Source organism: Perognathus longimembris, chromosome 20, assembly GCF_023159225.1.
Source record: "Perognathus longimembris pacificus isolate PPM17 chromosome 20, ASM2315922v1, whole genome shotgun sequence".
NCBI lineage: Eukaryota > Metazoa > Chordata > Mammalia > Rodentia > Heteromyidae > Perognathus > Perognathus longimembris.
Window position 1 is genome coordinate 37,946,049 of NC_063180.1, and position 21,365 is coordinate 37,967,413.

At 53.1% G+C, this 21,365-nt stretch overlaps 1 protein-coding gene across 1 annotated transcript in view; it reads left to right on the forward strand.

Moving 5' to 3' along the window:
* The window catches only part of Lrrk1 (leucine rich repeat kinase 1), a 71,492-nt gene that overhangs the window by 31,070 nt on the left and 19,057 nt on the right, over positions 1-21,365 (forward strand). Inside the window, 12 exon segments of the mRNA XM_048369170.1 lie at positions 2,500-2,629; positions 3,151-3,263; positions 3,669-3,883; positions 5,824-5,988; positions 7,482-7,654; positions 9,300-9,420; positions 9,554-9,713; positions 10,313-10,589; positions 14,743-14,914; positions 18,237-18,400; positions 19,971-20,110; positions 21,247-21,365. The exon segment at positions 21,247-21,365 is cut by the window's right edge and continues 131 nt beyond it. Of these exon segments, the coding sequence (XP_048225127.1) occupies positions 2,500-2,629; positions 3,151-3,263; positions 3,669-3,883; positions 5,824-5,988; positions 7,482-7,654; positions 9,300-9,420; positions 9,554-9,713; positions 10,313-10,589; positions 14,743-14,914; positions 18,237-18,400; positions 19,971-20,110; positions 21,247-21,365 (1,949 nt within the window).

Here is a 21,365-nt window from a genome sequence, read left to right on the forward strand (position 1 = left end):
GCTGTGGGGGTGACCCTCCCTCCTGACCACGTCTGTCTGGGGGGGCTGGGAGAGGAGGCCACGTCCCGGGAGAGAGCCCCTGGCAGAGGTGAATTTGGTTCCAGCAGTTGACAAAGGTCCTCGTGGTCTCTGGAGTCTTCGATTCCATCTGGAAGGTGGAGACCCCCCCCCCCAGCTGAGTGAAATGGAGGCGGAGCAGGGTGGTGTGTCCCTTGCAAAACCCTCTTTTTTTCTCAGCCGAGCTGTTGACCTTGGGGTAAAGAATCATCCATAAAAGACAGCTTGTTTGTGGCTGCAGAGTAAAATCCCAGGGAGATTTACGTACATTCTAGCGGTCCTATTTGTGCAGCAGCCTGGTCCAAAAATAATTTGGATGACCGTTTTTACGGTAAAATTCAGACCAGCAGAGTCATAAATAACTTATGAATAAATAATAACAGTTCATAAATACCTGGAGCCGGCTTCTGCCCCAGCCGTTTCCATAGCGTTTCCACGCTCGGCCAGGAGGAACGCGGCAGGTGCGGCCTCCTCTCGGAGCCCAGGCCCCTCCTCCAGCCCTCCGGGCTTTCCAGAGATTTCATAAACACCAGGGTGAAACTTGAGCATTGGAAAGCCGGAGGGCCAGGTGTTCAAAACGGCCTGGCTCTGTGGGAAAAAGGGAGGCTTTCTTACGAGGGATACAGATATTCTCTCATGAAAACATGGATCAGGGAGACGAATGCTGAGTCCTTTTCAGAAACAAGCCTTTGTGACAAGGCTTAGTACAAATGTGTGTGTGTGTGTGTGTGTGTGTGTGTGTGTGTGTGTGTACACAAGCACATGCGGAACTGGACCTTGAACTCAGGGCCTGGGTGCTGTCCCTTAGCTTTTTTTGCTCAAAGCTAGTGCTCTATCAGTGGAGCCACACCTCCACTTTCAGCTTTGTGGCACAGGCTGGCTTTGAACTCAGATCCTCAGATGTCAGCTTCCTGAATAGCTAGGGATGCAGACATGAGCCACCAGCACCCAGCTGTAAAGCTATCTATTAAAAAAAATACATGGCAGTTTAATTCCCACATTGGTCCTGCAGCTGGCTGGACGGATTTTCCAGGTATTGGTCTTAGTATTCCACTGTCATCTCTTCCAGAAGATTCTCTAAGGCCAAGCTCCCCCCTTACCTTTGATATTGCTAATCTGGGCATAGGGATCTCCCAGAGGGGAGGGGGGAGGTTATTATATCAACAGCAATCAAACATGAGCTTGGCCCAAGAAAGGATTCCTGATTTCTCCATCTCTCACCCATCTGGCAAGATGCCCAGGGGCGGGGAAGGAGTAGGTCCACAGTGGGCTTCCATCTTGAATTCTCAGAGCTCTGGGAGGGCTAAAAGCCCTTCAGAGATTCTGGTAAAACCTGAACTCGGATCCCTACTTCCAACACCAACGGATATTCTTTCTCTAAGCAAATGCCCTGAGCCTGAGCAGATTTGACATGATTCCCATGGTAATCTCAAAAATTAGCCTAATGGATGAGTCAACTGGACTGTCAAGTGTCTAGCCAGTCTTTTTGTTTTTTTTCAGAGAGCCATTTTAGGCAACCTGAAAAATTTAGCCTGGGGGCTGGGAATGTGGCTTAGCGGCAGAGTGCTTGCTGAGCATGTATGAAGAATCCCTGGGTTCGATTCCTCAGTACCACATACACAGAAAAAGCCAGAAGGGGCGCTGTGGTTCAAGGGGTAGAGCACTAGCGTTGAGCAAAAAGAAGCTCAGGGATGGTGCCCAGGCCCTGAGTTCAAGCCCCAGGACTGGCAAAAAGAAAAATTAGCCTGTTATTATTATTAATTAAAGAGCTTTTTAAAAAGAAATTGAAGAAGAAATATATGTGGCTTTTAGAAACAGAAATTTCAAGTAGCGCCAACCAGAAGACATGGGGGAATATTGACCGTTCTGACCAAGCCCTGTAGTGGTCTTGTTGGTGGAATGCATACGCAAACGCGAATGTGCCTAGGTGATGGGTGTCCAGGCATACATGGAGCCTGCACAGACGTGTGCCTGTGTGCACGCTTGCCAGTGAGCGTGTGTGTGTGCGTGCATGCGTGTGCATCTCTGCAGTTGTTTCCTGACACACGGACAAACCGTCCGCAATCTGATTCTGGTCGGTTTTTTCAGCTTGCGGGTAGCATAATGTCTCTGTCATCCCTCCACCACGTGCCGCACTTTGTCCTAGGTGCATACTATTCCGTTGCTTAACCGATCCCCTTTGGCTGTGGAGAGTATGGGCGGTGTTCTTTCTCGCTGCTTTTGCCAGCAGCGCGTGTGTCACCGCGTCTGTCACGCGTGCATTCCAGGAAGCCCGTGGGAGGAAGGGGTCTGGGTCTGGTGAGACCAGCATTGATTGCATCCCGATGGGTTTCCCACAGCGCCCTCTGGTGGTCGCTCCCGTTTGCACTCCTGCCTGAGGCTCCAGGCTCTTGGGGTCCAGGACGCTTTAACCCTGTCACCCGCTTGGTCATTTCTTCGCAGGGTGCCCGCTGGAATTTCCAGCCTTCCTCAGCGACACGCTGGAAGTCCTTTATCTGAACGACAACCACCTCGATGCCGTCCCTCCGTCCGTGTGTCTGCTGAGGAACTTGTCAGAGCTCTACCTGGGAAAGTACGCACACAGGGAGGAAGGAGGGGTGCAGGTCCTGAGGGCGGGGGGGGGGTGGGTGAGATGGAACACTCGCCCTTAAGATGTTGGGAGAGCTGGGCGCCTGTAGCCCACGCCTGTAACCCCAGCGACTTGGGAGGCTGAGAGCTGAGGCCCGCCAGCCCAGGCTGGAAAGTCCAGGAGACTCTTATCTCCAGTTAACCAGCCAAAAGCCCGAGTGGAGATGTGGCTCAAGTGGTAGAGCGCTAACCTCTGAGCAAACAAGTTAAAGGACAGCAGCATCTAGGCTGTGAGTTCAAGGCCCAGGACCGGCACATTCATGGTCAAGAAGAGACAGAGGTCCTCTTGATGGCTCTGTCGTCCTGGGAGAGACGGGGACCAGCTCCGAGCTGACTGGCCAGTGTTTAACGGGGTACCCGAAATCAGGGCCTGAGGCGGGAGGCTTGGGGTGGAGGCTGGCGGGCGCTGTGTGCACGTGTGCGTGCGCACACGTGTGTCTTCTCACAGCGGCATGTGTGTCTCAGCAATCCGGGCCTCCGAGAGCTCCCTCCTGAGCTGGGCCAGCTGAGCAACCTGTGGCAGCTGGACATGGAGGACCTGCACATCGGCAACGTGCCCGCCGACGTCCGGAAAGAAGGTCTCAGCCTGCGCGCCGCCCTGTCCCCCCCACCCCGGGGGGAAATCACCCAGGGCCCCCCAGCTTCACGCCAAGGGTGACGCCCAGGGTGTCGGGATCTGAGAGGGGGCTGTGAACTTGCCCCCCCCCCAACCTCACGCCTGTGGTCACCACAGGTCATTCGACAGAGCCTGCCCAGGAGAAACTCTTGGCTTTGGGGGGACAGCACAATTTGAGAGCCTGGGTTTTTACACTGTGGGTTTGTTTGTTTGTTTTGGGGGGGGGTGCGGTATTCGCATCCCCTCTTCCCTCCACCGGATCGAGCGATTCATCCTGAGCCAGCCCCTTAGAACACACAGAAACGGGCCCCCAAACCGGGACAGAGCCTGGTGTGCATGAGCCCCCTCTTTTCATGACTCCACCCAGGCCCCAAAGCGGTGCTGTCTTTCCTGCGCGCTCAGCTCCGGAAGGCAGAGAAGTGCAGACTGATGAAGATGATCATCGCGGGGCCGCCCCGCCAGGGCAAGTCCACGCTGCTGGAGATCCTGCAGACGGGGCGGGCCCCCCAGGGGGCCCACGGGGAGGCCACCATCCGGACCACCAAGTGGGAGCTGCAGAGGCCAGCCGGCTCCAAGGCCAAGGTCACGGCTCAGCCCCCTCCCCTGGGGTGGCTGCGTGGGTGGGAGGGCCCCCCCCAGGGGGGTGGAGGAGGGCCGACGTCCTGTCCACACAGCCCGGTGTCCAGAACCCTGCTTGCTGCCAGAGGCCGCTGGGTTCTGTGTCTGAAGTCGGTTCTGCCCATGACCTTGTCGGCCTCAGCTGTGAATAAGTTGAGGCACTGGGCCCGTGGTTGTTAGACTTGGCTGGCTGGCTGCTAGGTCCCCTTGGGGGTTTTTTAAAGACAGCACTGCTCAAGGCTCATTGCTGACCCCGAAGACTGAGACTCAGGTGATGTGGAAGTGGGGGGGGGGCTCCCCTGGGGACTGAGGATCAAGCACCCCCGCAGGCAGTGAGACACCCCAGTGCCTACCTGCTCCCCAACCAGGAGGCGCAGAGAGTACCCCTCGGCCTCCCAGTGCTGTCTGGGTCCCTGCTTCCGCCCCAAGTTCTGAAATGCCTTTGTTTAATTCCTATTTAGTCTGTGCTGGTGGCTCCTGCCTGTAACCCTAGCTACCCAAGAGGCTGAGACCCGAGGATTATGGTTTGAAGCCAGCCCAGACAGACAGATCTGAGAGTCTTCTATTTCCTGTTAACCAGGAGAAAAACAAAGGCACAAAAATAACAGAAGTGGAGCTGTGTCTCAGGTGGTAGAGTACTAGCCTGGAGGGAAAAAGCTAAGCAAGAATACAAGGAAGGACCTGAGTTCAAGTCCCAGTATTGCCCCCTGTCAACAAAAATAACACAAAAAGGAAAAGAGGGAAGCAAAAAAAAAAAAAAAAAAGGGGGGGGTGGGGGGAGGAAGAGAAGGGAGGGGGAGAGGAAGGAAAAGAAAAGAGACAGAGAGAGACAGAGAATCCTTAGCCTGGTGCAGTAGCTCCAGTGGATAGTCCTAGCTGCTGGGGAGGCAGAGATCAGAAAGATTAGGGTTCAAGGCCAGCTCAGACCGAAAGACTATAGGTAACTCCATCTCAACCAATGGCTGGGCGTAGTGGTGCATGCAGTGACCCATCCCAGTGACCCGGGAAGCACAAGTAGGAGTTCTCCCTTCCATCCAGCCCCGCCACCCCCCCCCCCCCCCCGGCCCCGACGCCAGGCCTGCATGCTCTCTCCGAGGGGAAAGGTACCTGGTGGAAAGGCGCTGGCTCCAGCTGGCTCCCAGCAGTGAGCTCTGACCTCACAGGCAGACAGGGCCTTCCCAGCAGGCCCTGGGCGTGGGGGGAGGGGGGCAGAGGAGGCTTCCCATGCTCCTTGGTGGGTGCCACCCCCAAGACCGCCTCCTCCATCTGACTGGCACACAAGGATCCACCCTTCTGGGGGCTGTGATGTCAGTGTTGGGGGCTCCCTGCCGAGCCCCCTCCCTCCCCCATCCATCACCACTGAGCCCCAGCCTCCAAGACCACTGCCATGCCCCCTGACATCCTTGCTTTGTTAGTAGCAAGAGAGAAGCTTCTAGAAGTCCACCTTTGTGTCACGGGACCCCTTCCTCTTGCCTGAGTTGCAGAGACCTGAGAGATGTTCTAGGACGTCCATACTTTTCTGTCGTTGAATCCTTTTCAGATGCAAAGTGGTGTTCCTTCTTCTTTTCTGCCCCCCCATCCATGTTCCGTTGGTGTTTTGGTTTTGGTTTTGGGCACTCAGCTTCCTGCTCGCTGGGCTGACACCCCGTCTCTTGCCCCGCGCCCTGCTTCTTTGCCTTTTAAAGTTTCTTCAGTTTGTTTTCCATTCAGGCATCTCAAGTTTGTTTCTCAGATCTGGCAGTATTGCCCGTTTGGTCTCAGGCGGCCATCTTCCTATCTCACCCCCCCCCCAAAAAAAATCTGGGGTTCCGGGCATGCACCGCCACACTCAGCCCTGAGAAGCAGTTTTCCTGATGGTGTCTCCGGTCTGTAAGATGCCTCTCCATTGTGCCTTACTCAAGTAGGTGGAGTCGGTGGAGTTCAATGTCTGGGACATCGGCGGCCCCACCAGCATGGCGACTGTCAACCAGTGTTTCTTCACGGACAAGGCCCTGTACGTGGTGGTGTGGAACCTGGCGCTGGGCGAGGAGGCGGTGGCCAGCCTCCAGTTTTGGCTGCTCAACATTGAGGTGAGAAGAGGGCAACCCTTCCATCCCATCCCAGCTCTCCATGTCGCAGGGGTCACCCCTTCTCTGAAGCACCACCCCCCTACCCCGTACTGAGCAAACAAGGGGAAGTACGATGCATTTTGCCCCCCTCCGAACGGCGGTCCTGCAAACCCCTGGGACGGAGAAAGGAGAGAGAGAAAGAGGGGGATTCTTCCGACGAAAATAGAAGCCAGGAGCCTGTGGCACATGCCTGTAATCCCAGCCAGTCAGGAGGCTGACGCCTGAGGCTCGAGATTCGAAGCCAACCAGAGCAGGAACGTCTATGAGACTCTTATCTCCAATTAACTAGCAAATAATTAATAATAATAATAATAATAGAATAATAGAAGTGGGGGCTGGGGATATGGCCTAGTGGCAAGAGTGCTTGTTTCATATACATAAGGCCCTGGGTTCGATTCTCCAGCACCACATATATAGAAAGCAGCCAGAAGTGGCGCTGTGGCTCAAGTGGTAGAGTGCTAGCCTTGAGCAAAAAGGAGCCAGGGACAGTGCTCAGGCCCTGAGTCCAAGCCCCAGGACTGGCAATAATAATAATAATAGTAATAATAATAATAATGAGCAAAAAAGCCAAGTCAAGCGCACAGACACAACACACAAACACACACACACACACACTCTACTATAGCATGACCTGTTGGTACAACTCCTATATATACTAAAATATACTAAAAAGATGAGATTTAGGGCAGATATCAGGAGGAGCTAGGAGCTAGGAAGGCCAACAGGGGGTGAAAGAGGATAAAATATGTTCAGAGCACTTTATGTGCCTGTATGAAAATAGAGCAAGAAGCCAGTTGGAATTGCTTCAAGAGGAGAGGAGATAACGGAAAGTGATTGAAGGGGTGAGGGGCATGGAATACCTTGTGTGAAGGGAAATGTACAACTCCTGAATGCTAATGTTAAAAAAAAAAATCATCAAGCTGGCATCAGTGGCTCCGGCCTGTAATTCCAGCCACTCAGGAGGCTAAGAGGAGAAGGATTATGATCTGAGGCCAGCCCGGACGGACAAGTCTGAGACCCTAGCTCAAAAATAACCAGGAAAACAAACCGACAAAGCTGAAGGAAGTCCCGTGGCTCAAGTGGTCAAGTACCAGCCTGGCAAGTTCAAATCTCAATACAGCCACACCGACAGAGAGGAAGAAACCCTCTTTACAATTACGTGAAAAGAGAACTCCTACCTTTGACTCCAAGGGACAGGGCTCGGGCAGTCACAGCATCTGGAGGGTCAGATTTCCCGGCCCATGGGCTGAACCCAGCACCTCCCTGTGTGGAGAAGATCATGGGGGCCCTGACACCCCTCGATTGCACCACGAGCCCACGAGGTGCTGGGTCACGGATGCCAGTGATGCCTGGTTATGTGATGGGCATCCAGGACCTCCCTCAGTCCCCCCTCCACCCCCGGGAGCTCGGTGCGGGGCTGGAGATGGGGCCTCACACACGCGTTCTCACCGCAGGCCAAGGCCCCCAACGCCGTGGTGCTGGTGGTCGGCACGCACCTGGACTTGATCGAGGCCAAGTTCCGTGTGGAGAGAGTGGCCACCCTGCGAGCCTACGTGCTGGCGCTCTGCCGCTCGCCCTCGGGGGCCAGAGCCACCGGCTTCCCCGACATCACCTGCAAGCACCTGCAGTGAGCGCTTGGGCCGGGTCTGCCGGCTGGGAGGCCATCTTCCTGGCTCTGGGGCTTGGGGAGGCACCCTGGGTCTTGTCCCCACCCCAGGGGCAGGAGCAAGAGGGTACAACAACCGTGGGGCTCAGGAGACAGGGCCACAGCGTCCCTGAGCCAGCCACAGGGCGACCCCAGGGCAGCAGATTCGGGGCCTGGGGTTGGGTCCCCGGGGTCCTGTGGTGCGGGGAAGGAGCTGGCGTGGGGAAGGGGCGCAGGGCATGGGAAGGGATGGATCAGTGCCCTGGCCCTGCTGCTCCACTCATGCCTCAATCCACACGTTACATGGGCTGTGGGTGCCCGCTTTGCAGATTGAGAAGCTGAGGCTCAGTGGGTGAGGAAAAGGTGTGCGGCTATGGTTCTGTGGGTACCCCTCAGGGTGCCTCGCTTTGGGTGGAATGCCACGGACAGGGCCCTGGCTCAGAACTCAGAACTGGCTGGAGCCCAGTGGCTCACACCTGTAATCCTAGCTGCTCGGGAGGCTGACATCTGAGGAGTGAGGTTCAAAGGCAGCTGGGGACAGAAAGTCTGTGAGAGTCTCATCCACAATGAACCGCCAGAAAACCGGAAGTGGAGCTGTGGCTCAAAGTGGTGGAGCACTAGCCTTGAGCAAAAAGAGCTCAGAGCTATTGCCCTGGCCATGAGTTCAAGCCCCAGAATCAGTACAAAAAAAAAAAAAAACCCTCAGAACTGGACTGTGGGGGCCTCCTGGGATGTCCCGAGGAACCCCCAAGGCATTGGTAATTGTTAAGAATAAAGGCTCAGGGCTGGGGATATGGCCTAGTGGCAAGAGCGCTTGCCTCGCATACATAAAGCCCTGGGTTCGATTCCCCAGCACCACATAAACAGAAAACGGCCAGAAGTGGCGCTGTGGCTCAAGTGGCAGAGTGCTAGCCTTGAGCAAAAAGAAGCCAGGGACAGTGCTCAGGCCCTGAGTCCAAGCCCCAGGACTGGCAAAAAAAAAAAAAAAAAGAAAAGAATAAAGGCTCAGATCCCTGGGTCCAGCCTGAGCCCAGTCTCCTTCCAGCTAGGATCCTTGGAAGTCCCACTGCAAGTCTGTTCCTGACCTTGCTCTTTGTCTTAACTCAGCATGTTGGGACAACAGCACAGCAACATGGCCTGGACTGCCCATGTGGCGCTGGGCACTGAGCAAGGTCTCCAGACTCATCTTTTTTTTTAAATATATTTTCTTATTATCTTTAAGTCATTGTACAAAGGAGTTGCCATTCGACAGGTTTTGTTTTGTTTTGTTTTTGCCAGTCCTGGGGCTTGAACTCAGAGTCTGAGCACTGTCCCTGGCTTCTTTTTGCTCAAGGCTAGCACTCTGCCACTTGAGCCACAGCGCCACTTCTGGCCATTTTCTATATATGTGGTGCTGGGGAATCGAACCCAGGGCTTCATGTATACGAGGCAAGCGCTCTTGCCACTGGGCCATATCCCCAGCCCTCGACAGTTAGTGAATAGTGTCGCCCCTTCCTCCCCCTTCCTATTACATGTTAGGCTTGAGTCCTCCAGCCTTGCAGCTTTCGGGGGTGAAGCTTCTGGGGGGAGACAGAGAAGCTGGGCTTCCTCTGGAGCCCTGACTAAGCCTGGATCTTTCTACACACAGTGAGATTTCCTGCAAGAGCCTGGAGGGCCTGGAAGGCCTGCGGCAGCTGCTCTTCCACGTCGCCTGCAACATGAAGGACGTGGGCAGCACCATCGGCTGCCAGCGGCTGGCGGGGAGGCTGGTGGGTGCCCTCGCCCGCGCTCCGCACTCGCTTCTCAGTGGGTCAGCCATGCCCCGTGCACACACACCCTCAGAGGATCCAAGGGGACTGAGGAGGACGGGGGCTCTTCCAGCTCAGGACTGTGTCCCCCCAGATCCCCAGGAGCTACCTGAACCTGCAGGAGGCGGTGCTGGCCGAGCAGCAACGGCGGAACCTGGGCGACGAGGTGCAGTACCTGACCGACAGGCAGCTAGAGCAGCTGGTGGACCAGACGCCCGGCAACGACCTCAAAGACTACGAGGACCTGCAGTCTGGTGGGCGGGGGAGGGGGCCTGGAGGGTGGGCAGCCAACTGGCACAGGCGGGACTGGGGGCACGGAGAGGCTGGCCCTCCCCAGGGGAGGGAAGGCCTGAGAGCCTTCCATACTTGACAGGGCAGGGGGATAGACTGTCCGTGGGAGAAGCACAAATCTAGCTGGAGTCCTCGCGGCCTTTTTGACTTCCCTCCGCCATGGAGGACACACACCCGAGCAAAGCAGACTGGTCCCCTTTCCCCCAGGGTGGACAGAGCAGGCAGCTTTTGTTTATTTATTTATTATTGTGCCGGCCCTGGGGCTTGAACTCAGAGCCTGGGTGCTATTCCTGACCTTTTTTGCTCAGGGCTAGCACTCTACCACTTTGAGCCACAGCACCACTTCCGGTTTTCTGGTGGTTCATTGGAGATAAGAGTCTCATGGACTTTCCTGCCCGGGCTGGCTTTGAACCTCAATCCTCAGATCTCAGCCTCCTGAGTAGCTAGGATGACAGGCGTGAGCTGTGTCATTTCTTCCCGGGAGGAGTTAGTGACTGGTCCCCTCTTTGGGGGTCCCTTTTGCCCTCGAGTGTAACGATGCCTCCACCCCCCCACCCCACAGCCACGAACTTCCTCATAGAGACGGGCACGCTGCTCCACTTTCCCGACACCAGCCACGGCCTCAGGAACCTCTACTTCCTCGACCCCATCTGGCTCTCCGAGTGTCTGCAGCGGATCTTTAACATCAAAGGCTCCCGATCGGTGGCCAAGAATGGCGTGATCCGTGCGGAAGACCTCAGAATGCTGCTGGTGGGGACTGGCTTCACGCAGCAAACCGAGGAGCAGTACTTCCAGTTCCTGGCCAAGTTCGAGATCGCCCTGCCCGTCGCCAATGACAGGTGAGCGAGCCCCTAGCCTGGGCTGTGCCGGCGACTCCGTGCTCAGAGGTGGAGGTGTGTCTAGATTTCTATTTGGTGGAGTCATCAGATCAGCCAGGTCTTGGACGGGGATCATTCATGTCTGCCTTCTTGTTTCTACTCCCTTTCAAATGGGGGTGATAGTGTGGCCTACAAGAATGATCGTTGCAGTCGGGATTAAATTAGCTAATACATGCCCAGGACTTGGAACTGGCTCTGCACCCAGCCAGGCAGACCGGATGCTTTCCATCTTAGCACAGGCAATAGTTTCAAGGCCCCCCCCCCGGACAAGTTCTGTCTAGCCCGCTGTGCCATAAGCTGTCTTGTAGCATGCTGCCGCCTGGGTCTCTGAACTAGCTAATTGCTCACTGGCCAGCTGCAGTGGGCTCTCCAGGAAGTCCATTTCCTTGAGATCCACCCTCCACAGCCAGTCTGATTTCCAGTCTCTTCATTTCCTGTCTGGCTTCCAAGCCATCCCTACCTAGCTACGCATGGTGGTATTCCTATAATCCCAGCACCCCGGAGACCGAAACAAGAGGCAGGGTCATGAGTCCTAAGATAGATAGAATAGATAGATAGATAGATAGATAGATAGATAGATAGACAGATGAGCAGGCTCAAGACTGTAATCCTAGCTACCTGAGAGGTGAAAATATAAGGGAATCACAGTTCGAGGCCAACCCTGGCATAAAACTTCTCGAGACTCCATCTGAGCCAGTGGCTGGAGAAGGTGGCTTGTGCCTGCAATCTCCGCTCCGGGAGCACTATGGTTGGGTGCAGTGGCACATGCCTGTCGTTCCAGCAACAGTGGCAGTACAAATAGGAGGCTCACAGTCCAGATGGGTCCAGATAGAAAGCAAGACGCTGCCTCAAAAGTAACCAATGCAAAAAGGGGTTGCTGGAGTGGCTGTAGGTAGAGCACTCGCTTAGCAAATGGGAGGCCCCCCAATACCCTCGAATCAGTAAAGTATCCTTCCCTCCAAAATATCATGGAGCCTCTGCTCTGTTCGCCTGGCGGGCTGCCCATCCCCCTCCCCCCGCCCCCCCCCCCCCCGCCCAGGTGCCTGGCTGCAGGGAGAGGGTGTGGGAAGCCACGTGCACAGGACACAACGTAAGCAGTCCTGTGAGAGTTCCAGCCTGAGTGTGACATGGGTGGAGGGAGCAGACAGGATGGGGAGGACTGATGAGTGTACCCCGCTGGGGGCCCAGGGGTAAACTGAGGCATTCCCTGAGGAACTAAGACAGAGCCAGGAGCTGGTGGACCCTGCCTGTAATCCCAGCACCTCAAGAGGCTGAGATCCAAGAAAAATCATGGTAGAGTACCAGCCATGAGGGAAAAAGCTGAGCAAAAACACAAGGCCTGGGGGCTGGGGATATAGCCTAGTGGCAAGAGTGCCTGCCTCGGATACACGAGGCCCTAGGTTCGATTCCCCAGCACCACATATACAGAAAACGGCCAGAAGCGGCGCTGTGGCTCAAGTGGCAGAGTGCTAGCCTTGAGCGGGAAGAAGCCAGGGACAGTGCTCAGGCCCTGAGTTCAAGGCCCAGGACTGGCCAAAAAAAAAAAACAAAAAAAAAAAAACACAAGGCCTGGGGCTGGGGATTTAGCTCCGCGGAAGAGCACCTGCCTGGTGAGCGCAAGGCCCCGAGTTCAGTCCTCAGCTCTGGCAAAAAAAACAAACAAAATCACAGTAATGCCACCAGCACAACAATGTTCATCGCAGCACAATTTGTCATAGCGAGAAGCTGGAACCAACCCAGATGCCCCTCCGTAGATGAATGGATCAGGAAAATGTGGTACATTTACACAATGGAATTTTATGTTCCATTTGTAAGGAAATGGAAGGACTTGGAAATAGTTATACTAAGTGAAGTGAGCCAGACCCAAAGAAACATGGACTCTATGGCCTCCCTTATTGGGAATAATTAGTACAGGTTTAGGCAAGCCATAGCAGAGCATCACAAGGCCCAATAGCTATACCCTTAGAAACACATAAGATGATGCTAAATGAAATGAACTCCATGATATGGAAACAAGTGATATATCACAGTTATAATTACTTTCAACGTCCTATGTGTATGTGTAGTTTCTATTATTGATGATGTTTTGTATCACCTTCCTATGTTTGCACCTACACTATCTCTGTAATCTTATCTGAGTATATTGGAAACCGTGTTTACTGGTATGGGAAGTAGGAAATTCAAAGGGAATACCAAATTCGAGAGACACAGGGTAAAAAAAGAGAAATAACTACAAAAGCAATACTTGCAAAACTATTTGGTGTAAGTGAACTGAACAACTGGGAGGGGGGAGGGAAAGGGGGGAGGGAGGGGGGCATGAGGGACAAGGCAACAAACAGTACAAGAAATGTATCCAATGCCCAACGTATGATACTGTAACCTCTCTGTACGTCAGTTTGATAATAAAAATTTGAGAAAAAAAATAAAATAAAAATAAAAAGAAAGGACATATAAAAAAAAAAAAGAAAAATGAGGAAGATAAAGCATTTGAAGAAATAATGAATTGAAAATTTGCAAATTTGATAGACTGTAAATTCACAGTTTTAAAAGCTAACGGAATCCCAAGAATAAGGATTATGAAAAAATTCAGGCAAAGTCTATCAAAATCAAAGAACTTAATACATAGCGAATAAAGCATGTTTACCTATGAAGGAGCAGATGTAAGTTAAAACTAGATTTAATACTGCCTTTCAGTACGACAGGGTTTACTGGGGATTAGGAAGGATCCTAGGATAAAAGAAAGATGGAAGGGCATGATCAATACACATCATATGTATGCATGGATATATCAGAGTAATTTGTGCAAAATTAATGCATATAATAATAGCAAATAATGGAATCAAGATGGGATTAAAATAATGTATTTAATTAAACAAAAATAAAAGTGCCAATGTAAAAAAAAAAAAAGAAAAAGAAAAACAATTAAAAAACAAAACACAAGGCCTTGGGTTCAGGTCCCGGTACTGACTCCACCCTCGGATCTCAGCCTCCTGAGTGGAATTGCAGCCAAAAACCATGGGTGCCTGGCTCCGATTTGTTTTCATTCCCTGTGGGGCTTGAACTGAGGGCCTGAGCGCTGTCCCTGAGCCTTTGTGCTCAAGGCTAGCACTCTACCACTTGGGGCCATCGCTTCCCTTTTGGTTTTCTGGTGGTTCACTGAAAATAAGCGTCTCACAAACTTTCCTGCCTGAGCTGGCTTTGAACCACCATACTCCGATCTCAGCCTCCTGAGTAGCTAGGATTGCAGGCCCGAGTCACCAGGGTCCAGCTTCAAAAAAACAACAACAACAACAAAAAAACCCACAAAACTTTTTTCTTCAATCTGGGATTAGTCTAATACTTGGATCATGGATACAAAGGGCCAATTGTATAAAAATTGGGGACATTCTCTTCCAGAAACTTCGAAGTACATGGATTGAACTGAAATGAATTTATTTTAAGAGACTTGAGATCGCTGAAGACAAAAACTGTTGTTAAGAAAAGAATCCGATGTCTGCAGGCGTGGGGCTCACCCGGTCCCCCCCCAGCCCTGCGCCCAACCCGGCTCCAGGCACACAGAGGGACCGCCCGGGCTCCAGCTGTTTCACATAATAACAGAACCCGTGGTCACCCAGTGACGCAGCGGGTTTTTTTATGATGGCCTCATAAAACATCTTCTCTTGCACCAAATAGTCATATACTAAATTGTTAAGACAATGGCGTTGTCTCAGTTGGCTAAGAACAATAAACAACTTGGACGAGCCCAAAGAATGAAACAACCCCCATTCCTCTAACTCCAGTATCTGCACTGCCCCAGAACTGTGCATCTGTGTTTGTTTTCCCCTCTCACCAACCACAGCTAATGCTAATGATTCCCCAACCGCAGGCTAGTGTGCTGAGAAGCAACTGTCCGTTGTGTCTAACCTCCTTCTTTTCTTTTCGTTTTATTTCCAATACTGGGACTTGAACTCAGGCCCTGGGTTCTGTCACTTCGTTTTTTGCTAAAGGCTGACGCTCTACCAGTTGAGCCACACCTCCCCTTCACTCCATAGGTTCAGTAAGGATGGCCTCTAGCCGGAGCATTGCTAGCAGAGCCCAGGCCATGCTGGTCACTGGTCCCCTTGATGTGTTTCAGCTACCTCCTGCCGCACCTCCTCCCATCCAAACCCGGGCTGGACACGCACGGTATGAGACACCCCGCGGCCAACGCCATCCAGCGCGTGTTTAAGATGAGCTTCGTGCCTGTCGGCTTCTGGCAAAGGTTCATAGCGCGGATGCTGGTCAGCCTGGCCGAGATGGACCTGCAGGTACCCGCGGGTTGTGCAGAGGGGAGGAGTGCGGGTGGACCCCGCAGCGGGGAGGCGTGCGGGCATCCTCCTGTGAGCATCCCGGGGCAGCGGGGTCTGTGTGCACACTGCCTGGACAGGTCACTTCCTGTTAGCGGGGATCCCCACAGCTCCCCTGCGCGCTGACCCGACCAGCTCACCCCAGGATGGCTCCACCCCCCGCAGTGCTAGCTCTGCACAACTGGGCTTGAAATGGGGTTTCAGACCTCAGGCCCAAAGTCCAGGAGTCCCAAGTTAGATCCGGCCACTCTCCCCCATAGGCCAAATAAAGAGACATGATGGAGGGCAGAGAAAGGAGCTGATTCAAGGCAGCCATGGGCAGACAGCACTTCGGGACATCATCCGCCATCTTTGGGGGGTTCGGGCATTGGCTTCAGGTTAAATAGGGAGATTTGGGGGTAGGGTGTGAGAAAGGCCAGGGGAGTTAAAACAGCCTGGGTCACAGGTGTGGCTGGTGGACCATTAGCTCCTCTTTGTCCTGGGAGGAGCTCTGTAGAGTTGTTATCTCTTTATTACCAGAACAGAATGGGAGGGGGATCTACTGAGTTTTTGGCTGTTTGCTTTAAGATGATAAGGAGACAATGCTTGTCTGAGGGGCTGTTTGCCTTCCACCCAAGATACCTCTCCCTGGATCTAGTCTTTCCTCCTGCAAACAAGGTGACTGCAGCCGGAGAGAATAGCTCAGATCAAAGGGCACAGATATAATATCGAGGGGCTTTTAATTAATTTACAGTACTCGGCAACAGCGTCCTTTAAGTTAGTATTTTAGCTGTTCCCCGGGGTTGGGCTGTGTGCAGGCCACAAGTGTAAAAGCTGGTCTTGCTGTCCTGGCTAAATTCTAGACTGGGGACACTAACCCACCTAGGCCACACCAGACCACACAGATCAGAATCGTGAGTGTCAACAGGAAGTTCTCCTTTTTCCTTCCTTCCTTCCTTCCTTCCTTCCTTCCTTCCTTCCTTCCCTCCTTCCTTCCCTCCTTCTTTCCTTCCTTCCCTCCTTCCTTCCTTTTCTACTTCCTTCCTTCCTTTCCTCCTTCCCTCTTTTCCTTCCTTCCCTCCTTTCCTTCCTTCCTTTCTTCCTTCTTTCCTTCCTTCCTTCCTTCTTCTCTCTCTCCTCCTCCCTCCCTCCCTCATCTTGTTCTTTCTTTTTTCCTTTTCTTTCTTTCTTTCTTTCTTTCTTTCTTTCTTTCTTTCTTTCTTTCTTTCTTTCTTTCTTTCTCTCTGTCTCTGTCTGTCTCTCTCTCTCTCTCTCTCTCTCTCTCTCTATTATTTTCTTTCTGTTGGTACTGGGGTGTGACCTCAGGGCCTGGCACTGTCCCTTAGCTTTTTTGCTCAAGCCTAATACTCTACCACTTGAGTCACAGTTCCAGATCCTGCTTTTTTTTTTGGTGGCTCATTGGAGATAAGAGTCCCGGTCTTTCCTACCTGGGTTGGCTTGGAACGTCGATCCTTAGGTCCCAGCCTCCTAAGAGGTCAGGATTAGAGATGTGAGCCACTGACACCTGGCAGAGATGGTTTCTGAGCTTCTCATTTTATTAAAATGGGAAAGAAAATAAATGCAAGAGCCTGGGAATCCATCAGAAGTGTTGCAGCCGGTGTTAACAGGAAGAGAGATTTGTTTATGACCCCAGGAGCATGCGCTGACTGAGAGCTGGTGCAGGGCTGGCCGTCCTAGGCTTCCATCTGTCCCTCTGTCCTGCCTTTGAACTCTGGGTCCTGCTGCGTCTACGTGGGAGGTCTCAGAGTCTGGGAAGCTGGGGCCCAGCTGGGTGCAGAGACAGGAGATGGGCGTCCTTCCCAGTAGCATCCCTCAAAATTGGAGAGAACTCCTATTGAAATTCACACGGATGACCCAGGGGGAAAGAGCTCCGGGTCTCGGTACCAATCAAAGGCATGCAAATTCACACGGCAATGGACGCAGCTATTCATCTATCAAATCAGCAAAGAGCCACGGCGCTGGACCTAGCTCCGGTGGCCAGCGGCTGTGGTGGTCGGTGGTTTGACGGCCAGCACTGATGATGTTCTCATCACCTTACAGCCTACAGACTCAGGATGGGATGCGGGGCTCAGGCCTGTAACTCCAGCTTGTTTGGAAGGCAGAAATTGGGAAGGCATCAGTAGATCACACTTCGAATCTTCGCTCCTCCTCTGGAGGCTGGGATCCATCAAAATTACAGTTGCCATTATAGCGGTGTGTGTGTGTGTGTGTGTGTGTGTGTGTGTGTGTGTGTGTACAAGAGCTTGAACTCAGGGCCTCACGTTCACCCAGCTTACTTGCTATCCTTTGAGCAATGCCTCTAGTCCTGTTTTTTGCTGGCTAATTAGAGACAAAGTCTCAAAGACTTTTCTGCCTTGGCTGGCTTCACACTTCAGTCCTCCAGATCTTAATCTTCTGAGTAGTTAGGATTATAGTTGTGAGCCATCTGCACCAACCATATTTTCAGGGAGGTTTTAGTGGCATAGTAAAAGTGTTTTTTAAAAGCACATATATCTGTTTATTTTTTTGGATGGTGCCAGAAACTGAACTCAGGGTTTTATGCATGGAAGACAAGCACCATACCCCCAGCTGAAAAGCCTGCAAAGTTAAAAACGTAGACTTTGCTGTTTTTTTAAGCACATGTAGGTTTTTCTTTTTCTGGCAGTCATGGGAGCTTGAACTCAGGGCCTGGACACTGCCCCTGAGTTCTTTCACTCAAGGCTGGTGCTCTACCACTTTGAGCCACAGCGTCACTTCCAGTTTTCTGGTGGTTCATTGGAGATAAGACTCTTGTAGACTTTCCTGCCCAGGCTGGCTTTGAACTGTGATTCCCAGGAATCTCAGCCTCCTGAGTAGCTAGAATGACAGGCATGAGCCACCAGCACCCAGGCATATATACGCCTTAAAAAAAAATCTGAAATTTCAGTTACCAAAGTTTTTAATGATCTCTCTGCTTAATTGGAGATAAGATTGATTTTTTTTCCCTCTTCTATTTTTCTGTCTTGGCCCAAGTTTCCAACATTACTTTTAACTTGTGAAGTCAGGGAGGGTTAAAAAAACAATTTTTATTTTTTTTGCAAAAAGCAAAACCTATTTCCAACGGCTTGGGACATCTGTTCCCACATTGAGCCCCCATGGGGATTATGTGGCGTTTAACTTGGAAGGAAGAGGGAGCTGCAGTTGGTGAGGGGTGGAAAATCGGGTGGGGGGGACTTCCAGGCCAGCCTCCTTCTACACAGGGCCAAGCAGGCGAGCATGGAGCCCCTGGAATACTTAAGCAGATATTTTCTCCCTTGCCTTTCAGCTCTTTGAAAACAAGAAGAATACGAGAGGCCGGAACAGGAAAGTCACCATCTACAGCTTCACGGGCAACCAGAGAAACCGCTGCAGCACATTCCGAGTGAAAAGAAACCAGACCATCTATTGGCAGGAAGGGCTCCTGGTCACCTTTGACGGGGGCTACCTCAGGTGAGCGTGCCCGGAAGCCCGCCCACCCTGGCCAGCATGACATCATAGCAACAACAACACCCCCCCCACCCCCATCCCCACGCCTGACCCATCCACTTGATGCCCACGATTCTGCTCCTGAGAGAGCTTGCTGTGGCAGTGTTTTAGAAGTATGGGATCTCCCTGCAAATGTCCCGGAAGTCCCCTGCATTCATCCCACCTGTACTTCCGGGGGAGGGGGCCACGTGGGGGCCACAGCCAGGATGGAGGGCAATAAATGGTAAATGGTTTGCACACTGAGCCCAGTCCCTGAACTAGGTCCACCCAGCCCACTCACCCCAGGGCCCCCCAAGGACTCACTGGGCTATGAGAAGCCAGCCCCCCACCCCAGGCCCCCCAAGGACTCTTGGATTTTTTTGGTCTTGATTTCACACTGACTCAGTAAGTTGTACTCTTTTTTTTGTTGTTCTGTGAGTCAGTCACAGCAACAGACTTAATGAATGATCGGCGCATGTGATGGCTTCATAGTCACAGTGAATTTTTTCAAAATAAGCTGTGAGGAGAGGGTATAGAATAAGTTTTTGGTGTGACTCATTTGGGCCCCACCCACTTTTTTGTCGGTTTCGGGGCTTGAACTCGGGGCCTGGGCACTGTCCCTGAGCTTTTTCACTCAAGGCTTTCAGCCCCAGCACTACTTCCGGTTTTCTGATGGTTCATTGGACATAAGCATCTTATGGACTTTGCCGCCTGGGCTGGCTTCGAACTGTGACCCTCACATCTTCGCATCCTGAGTAGCTAGGATTGCAGGCATGAGCCATGGTGCCCAGCTCTTGAGCTTCTTTCACCACATTTTACCACAGATCTACTTCTGGCTTTTTTGGTAGTATATTGGAGATAAGAGTCTCATGATCTTTCCTGCCTGGGCTGGCTTCGAACTGTAATCCTCAGATCTCAGCTTTCTGAGTAGCTAGGATGACAGTCATGAGCCACTGGCATCCAGCTTAGACCACTTTTTGGTCTTGAAGCTCCCATAAAGGGATGGGGAATGCCCCTCTTCTGGGCTGCATATGGTCCTTGAAATCCTCTGGTGCGTGGCATGTTTGCTTGGACGCATGTTTGCATGGACGGACATGTTTGCTTCTTGCAGGCTTCCCACAGCCACGTACGTGTCTGTGTTAGCAATTTTGTGTAGCCTGAGAATGGTAGCTAGCCCTTGGCAGAAAGAAGCTCCACACCCCCCCCCCCCACCCAGGCAGTTCTTAAACCCCATGGCACTACAGGACCCCATGATTCAGAGAGTAAAGGGGTTTCCTTGGGGCGACGCCTGAGAGGTAGGGACCACTCTGAACCAAGCCACCACTAGTGCAAAGTCATCTTAGGCTACTTTGCGGAGTTGGGGCCCATGGGAGAGGGGGACAAAGACAAAGGAGGTCCGTTTCGAGACAAAGCTGTCACGTGGACAGCCCTGCAGGGCACAGGGCCCCTGTGGGCTGGGGTGAGGGCTGACCGTGGGGGTGGAGAGGCTGACCTCAAGGGTGGGGGGTGGCGGGGGCAGGAAGGCGATGGGTTCTTATTTCTTTCTGGGTTGCAGTGTGGAATCCTCGGATGTGAACTGGAAAAAGAAAAAAAGCGGAGGAATTAAAATCATCTGTCAATCAGAAATGAGAGACTTCTCCGCCATGGCCTTTATCACTGACCACGTCAACTCCCTGATCGATCAGTGGTTTCCTGGTAAGAAAACGGTTGCAGAACATTCTGGAATGTTCCAGAGCCAACCAAGCATTTAATCACGTTTCTGTGCCTTTATAAATCAGGGTTGGGGCTGCTTCTCCTTGGAAGCAAAAAGTCCCACCAGGGTTCAGCCCAAGAATGAGGAAGGAAAGTTCTTCAAGGGTCCTGGCTGGAGGGATCGCCAAGCTCTGAGCCAGGGCCCAGAGGGGAAGGCATGGGCCCTGAACCCCACCGCGATTGTGCCAGGAGTTGGACTCCTATACCATGCAGGCCCCCTACCTGGCTGAGGACCTTACTTGTGGGGTGGAGGCAGACCCTCAGCCGGGTCCTCAAGGGGGAGGCAGAGGGGATAATGGCCGGAGCGCAGAGCTTTCCTCTGGCCTTTGGAAGCTGGAAGCTGAGCTCTGGAGTGAGTTTAGGGTCCCAGCACCAAACGCCTCCCAGGAAACCATCAGAAAGTGTGAGGAAGGAGGCAGCCGGATGGCGCAGGGGGGACATTCTGGGCTCCGGCATCTCGTCTTTCTTTAGCGCTTGGGGTCCCTGGGGTGCCGATCATTCTGACCAGGTGATCAGCGTGTTTTTTTTTAAAAAGGCTTAGAATGAGGCTCAGAGGTGAGCCTTGCTGATCCAAGAGGGGAGGGGTCCCATATATACCTATCAACCCTCTGGGCACTTGGCGTTTCCCTACCAGCCATGATCTCTAGCAGATCCTGGGGAATTTGACAAGTACCTGATATGCAGACTCAGCACCCAGCACCTAACATGCCCCAATACCACCAGCAGCTCTTAGCCCCTCCTTGCAGGGTGCTCAGGGGGCACCAGACATCCACCAACTGCCCTGCACAAAGACAGCCTCTGGCCTGCCTGAGAACACCCCTGTTCCCGCAGCCTTCCCAGGGCCGCCTGGCTACACAGCCCCTGCTTGGGGTCAGCTCTCAGACAGCCCCCCCCCCCCCCCCCGTGAAGCCTTCGAGGACCTGTACCTTCTCGAAAGGCACCAGGTGTGGCACTGGGCTCCGGACGCCCTGAGGGCCAGGCAGGGGCCTGGGGATCCCCCTGATGCTGCTCAGAGCACCCACGTCCCGGGACCCGCGGCCACGTGACCCGAGCTGTGCTCCCTCTCTGGCCCCACGCAGCTCTGACGGCCACGGAGAGCGACGGCACCCCGCTCATGGAGCAGTACGTGCCGTGCCCGGTGTGCGAGGCCTCCTGGGCCCACCACGCGGATCCCGGGGAGAAATCCGAGGGGGTGCAG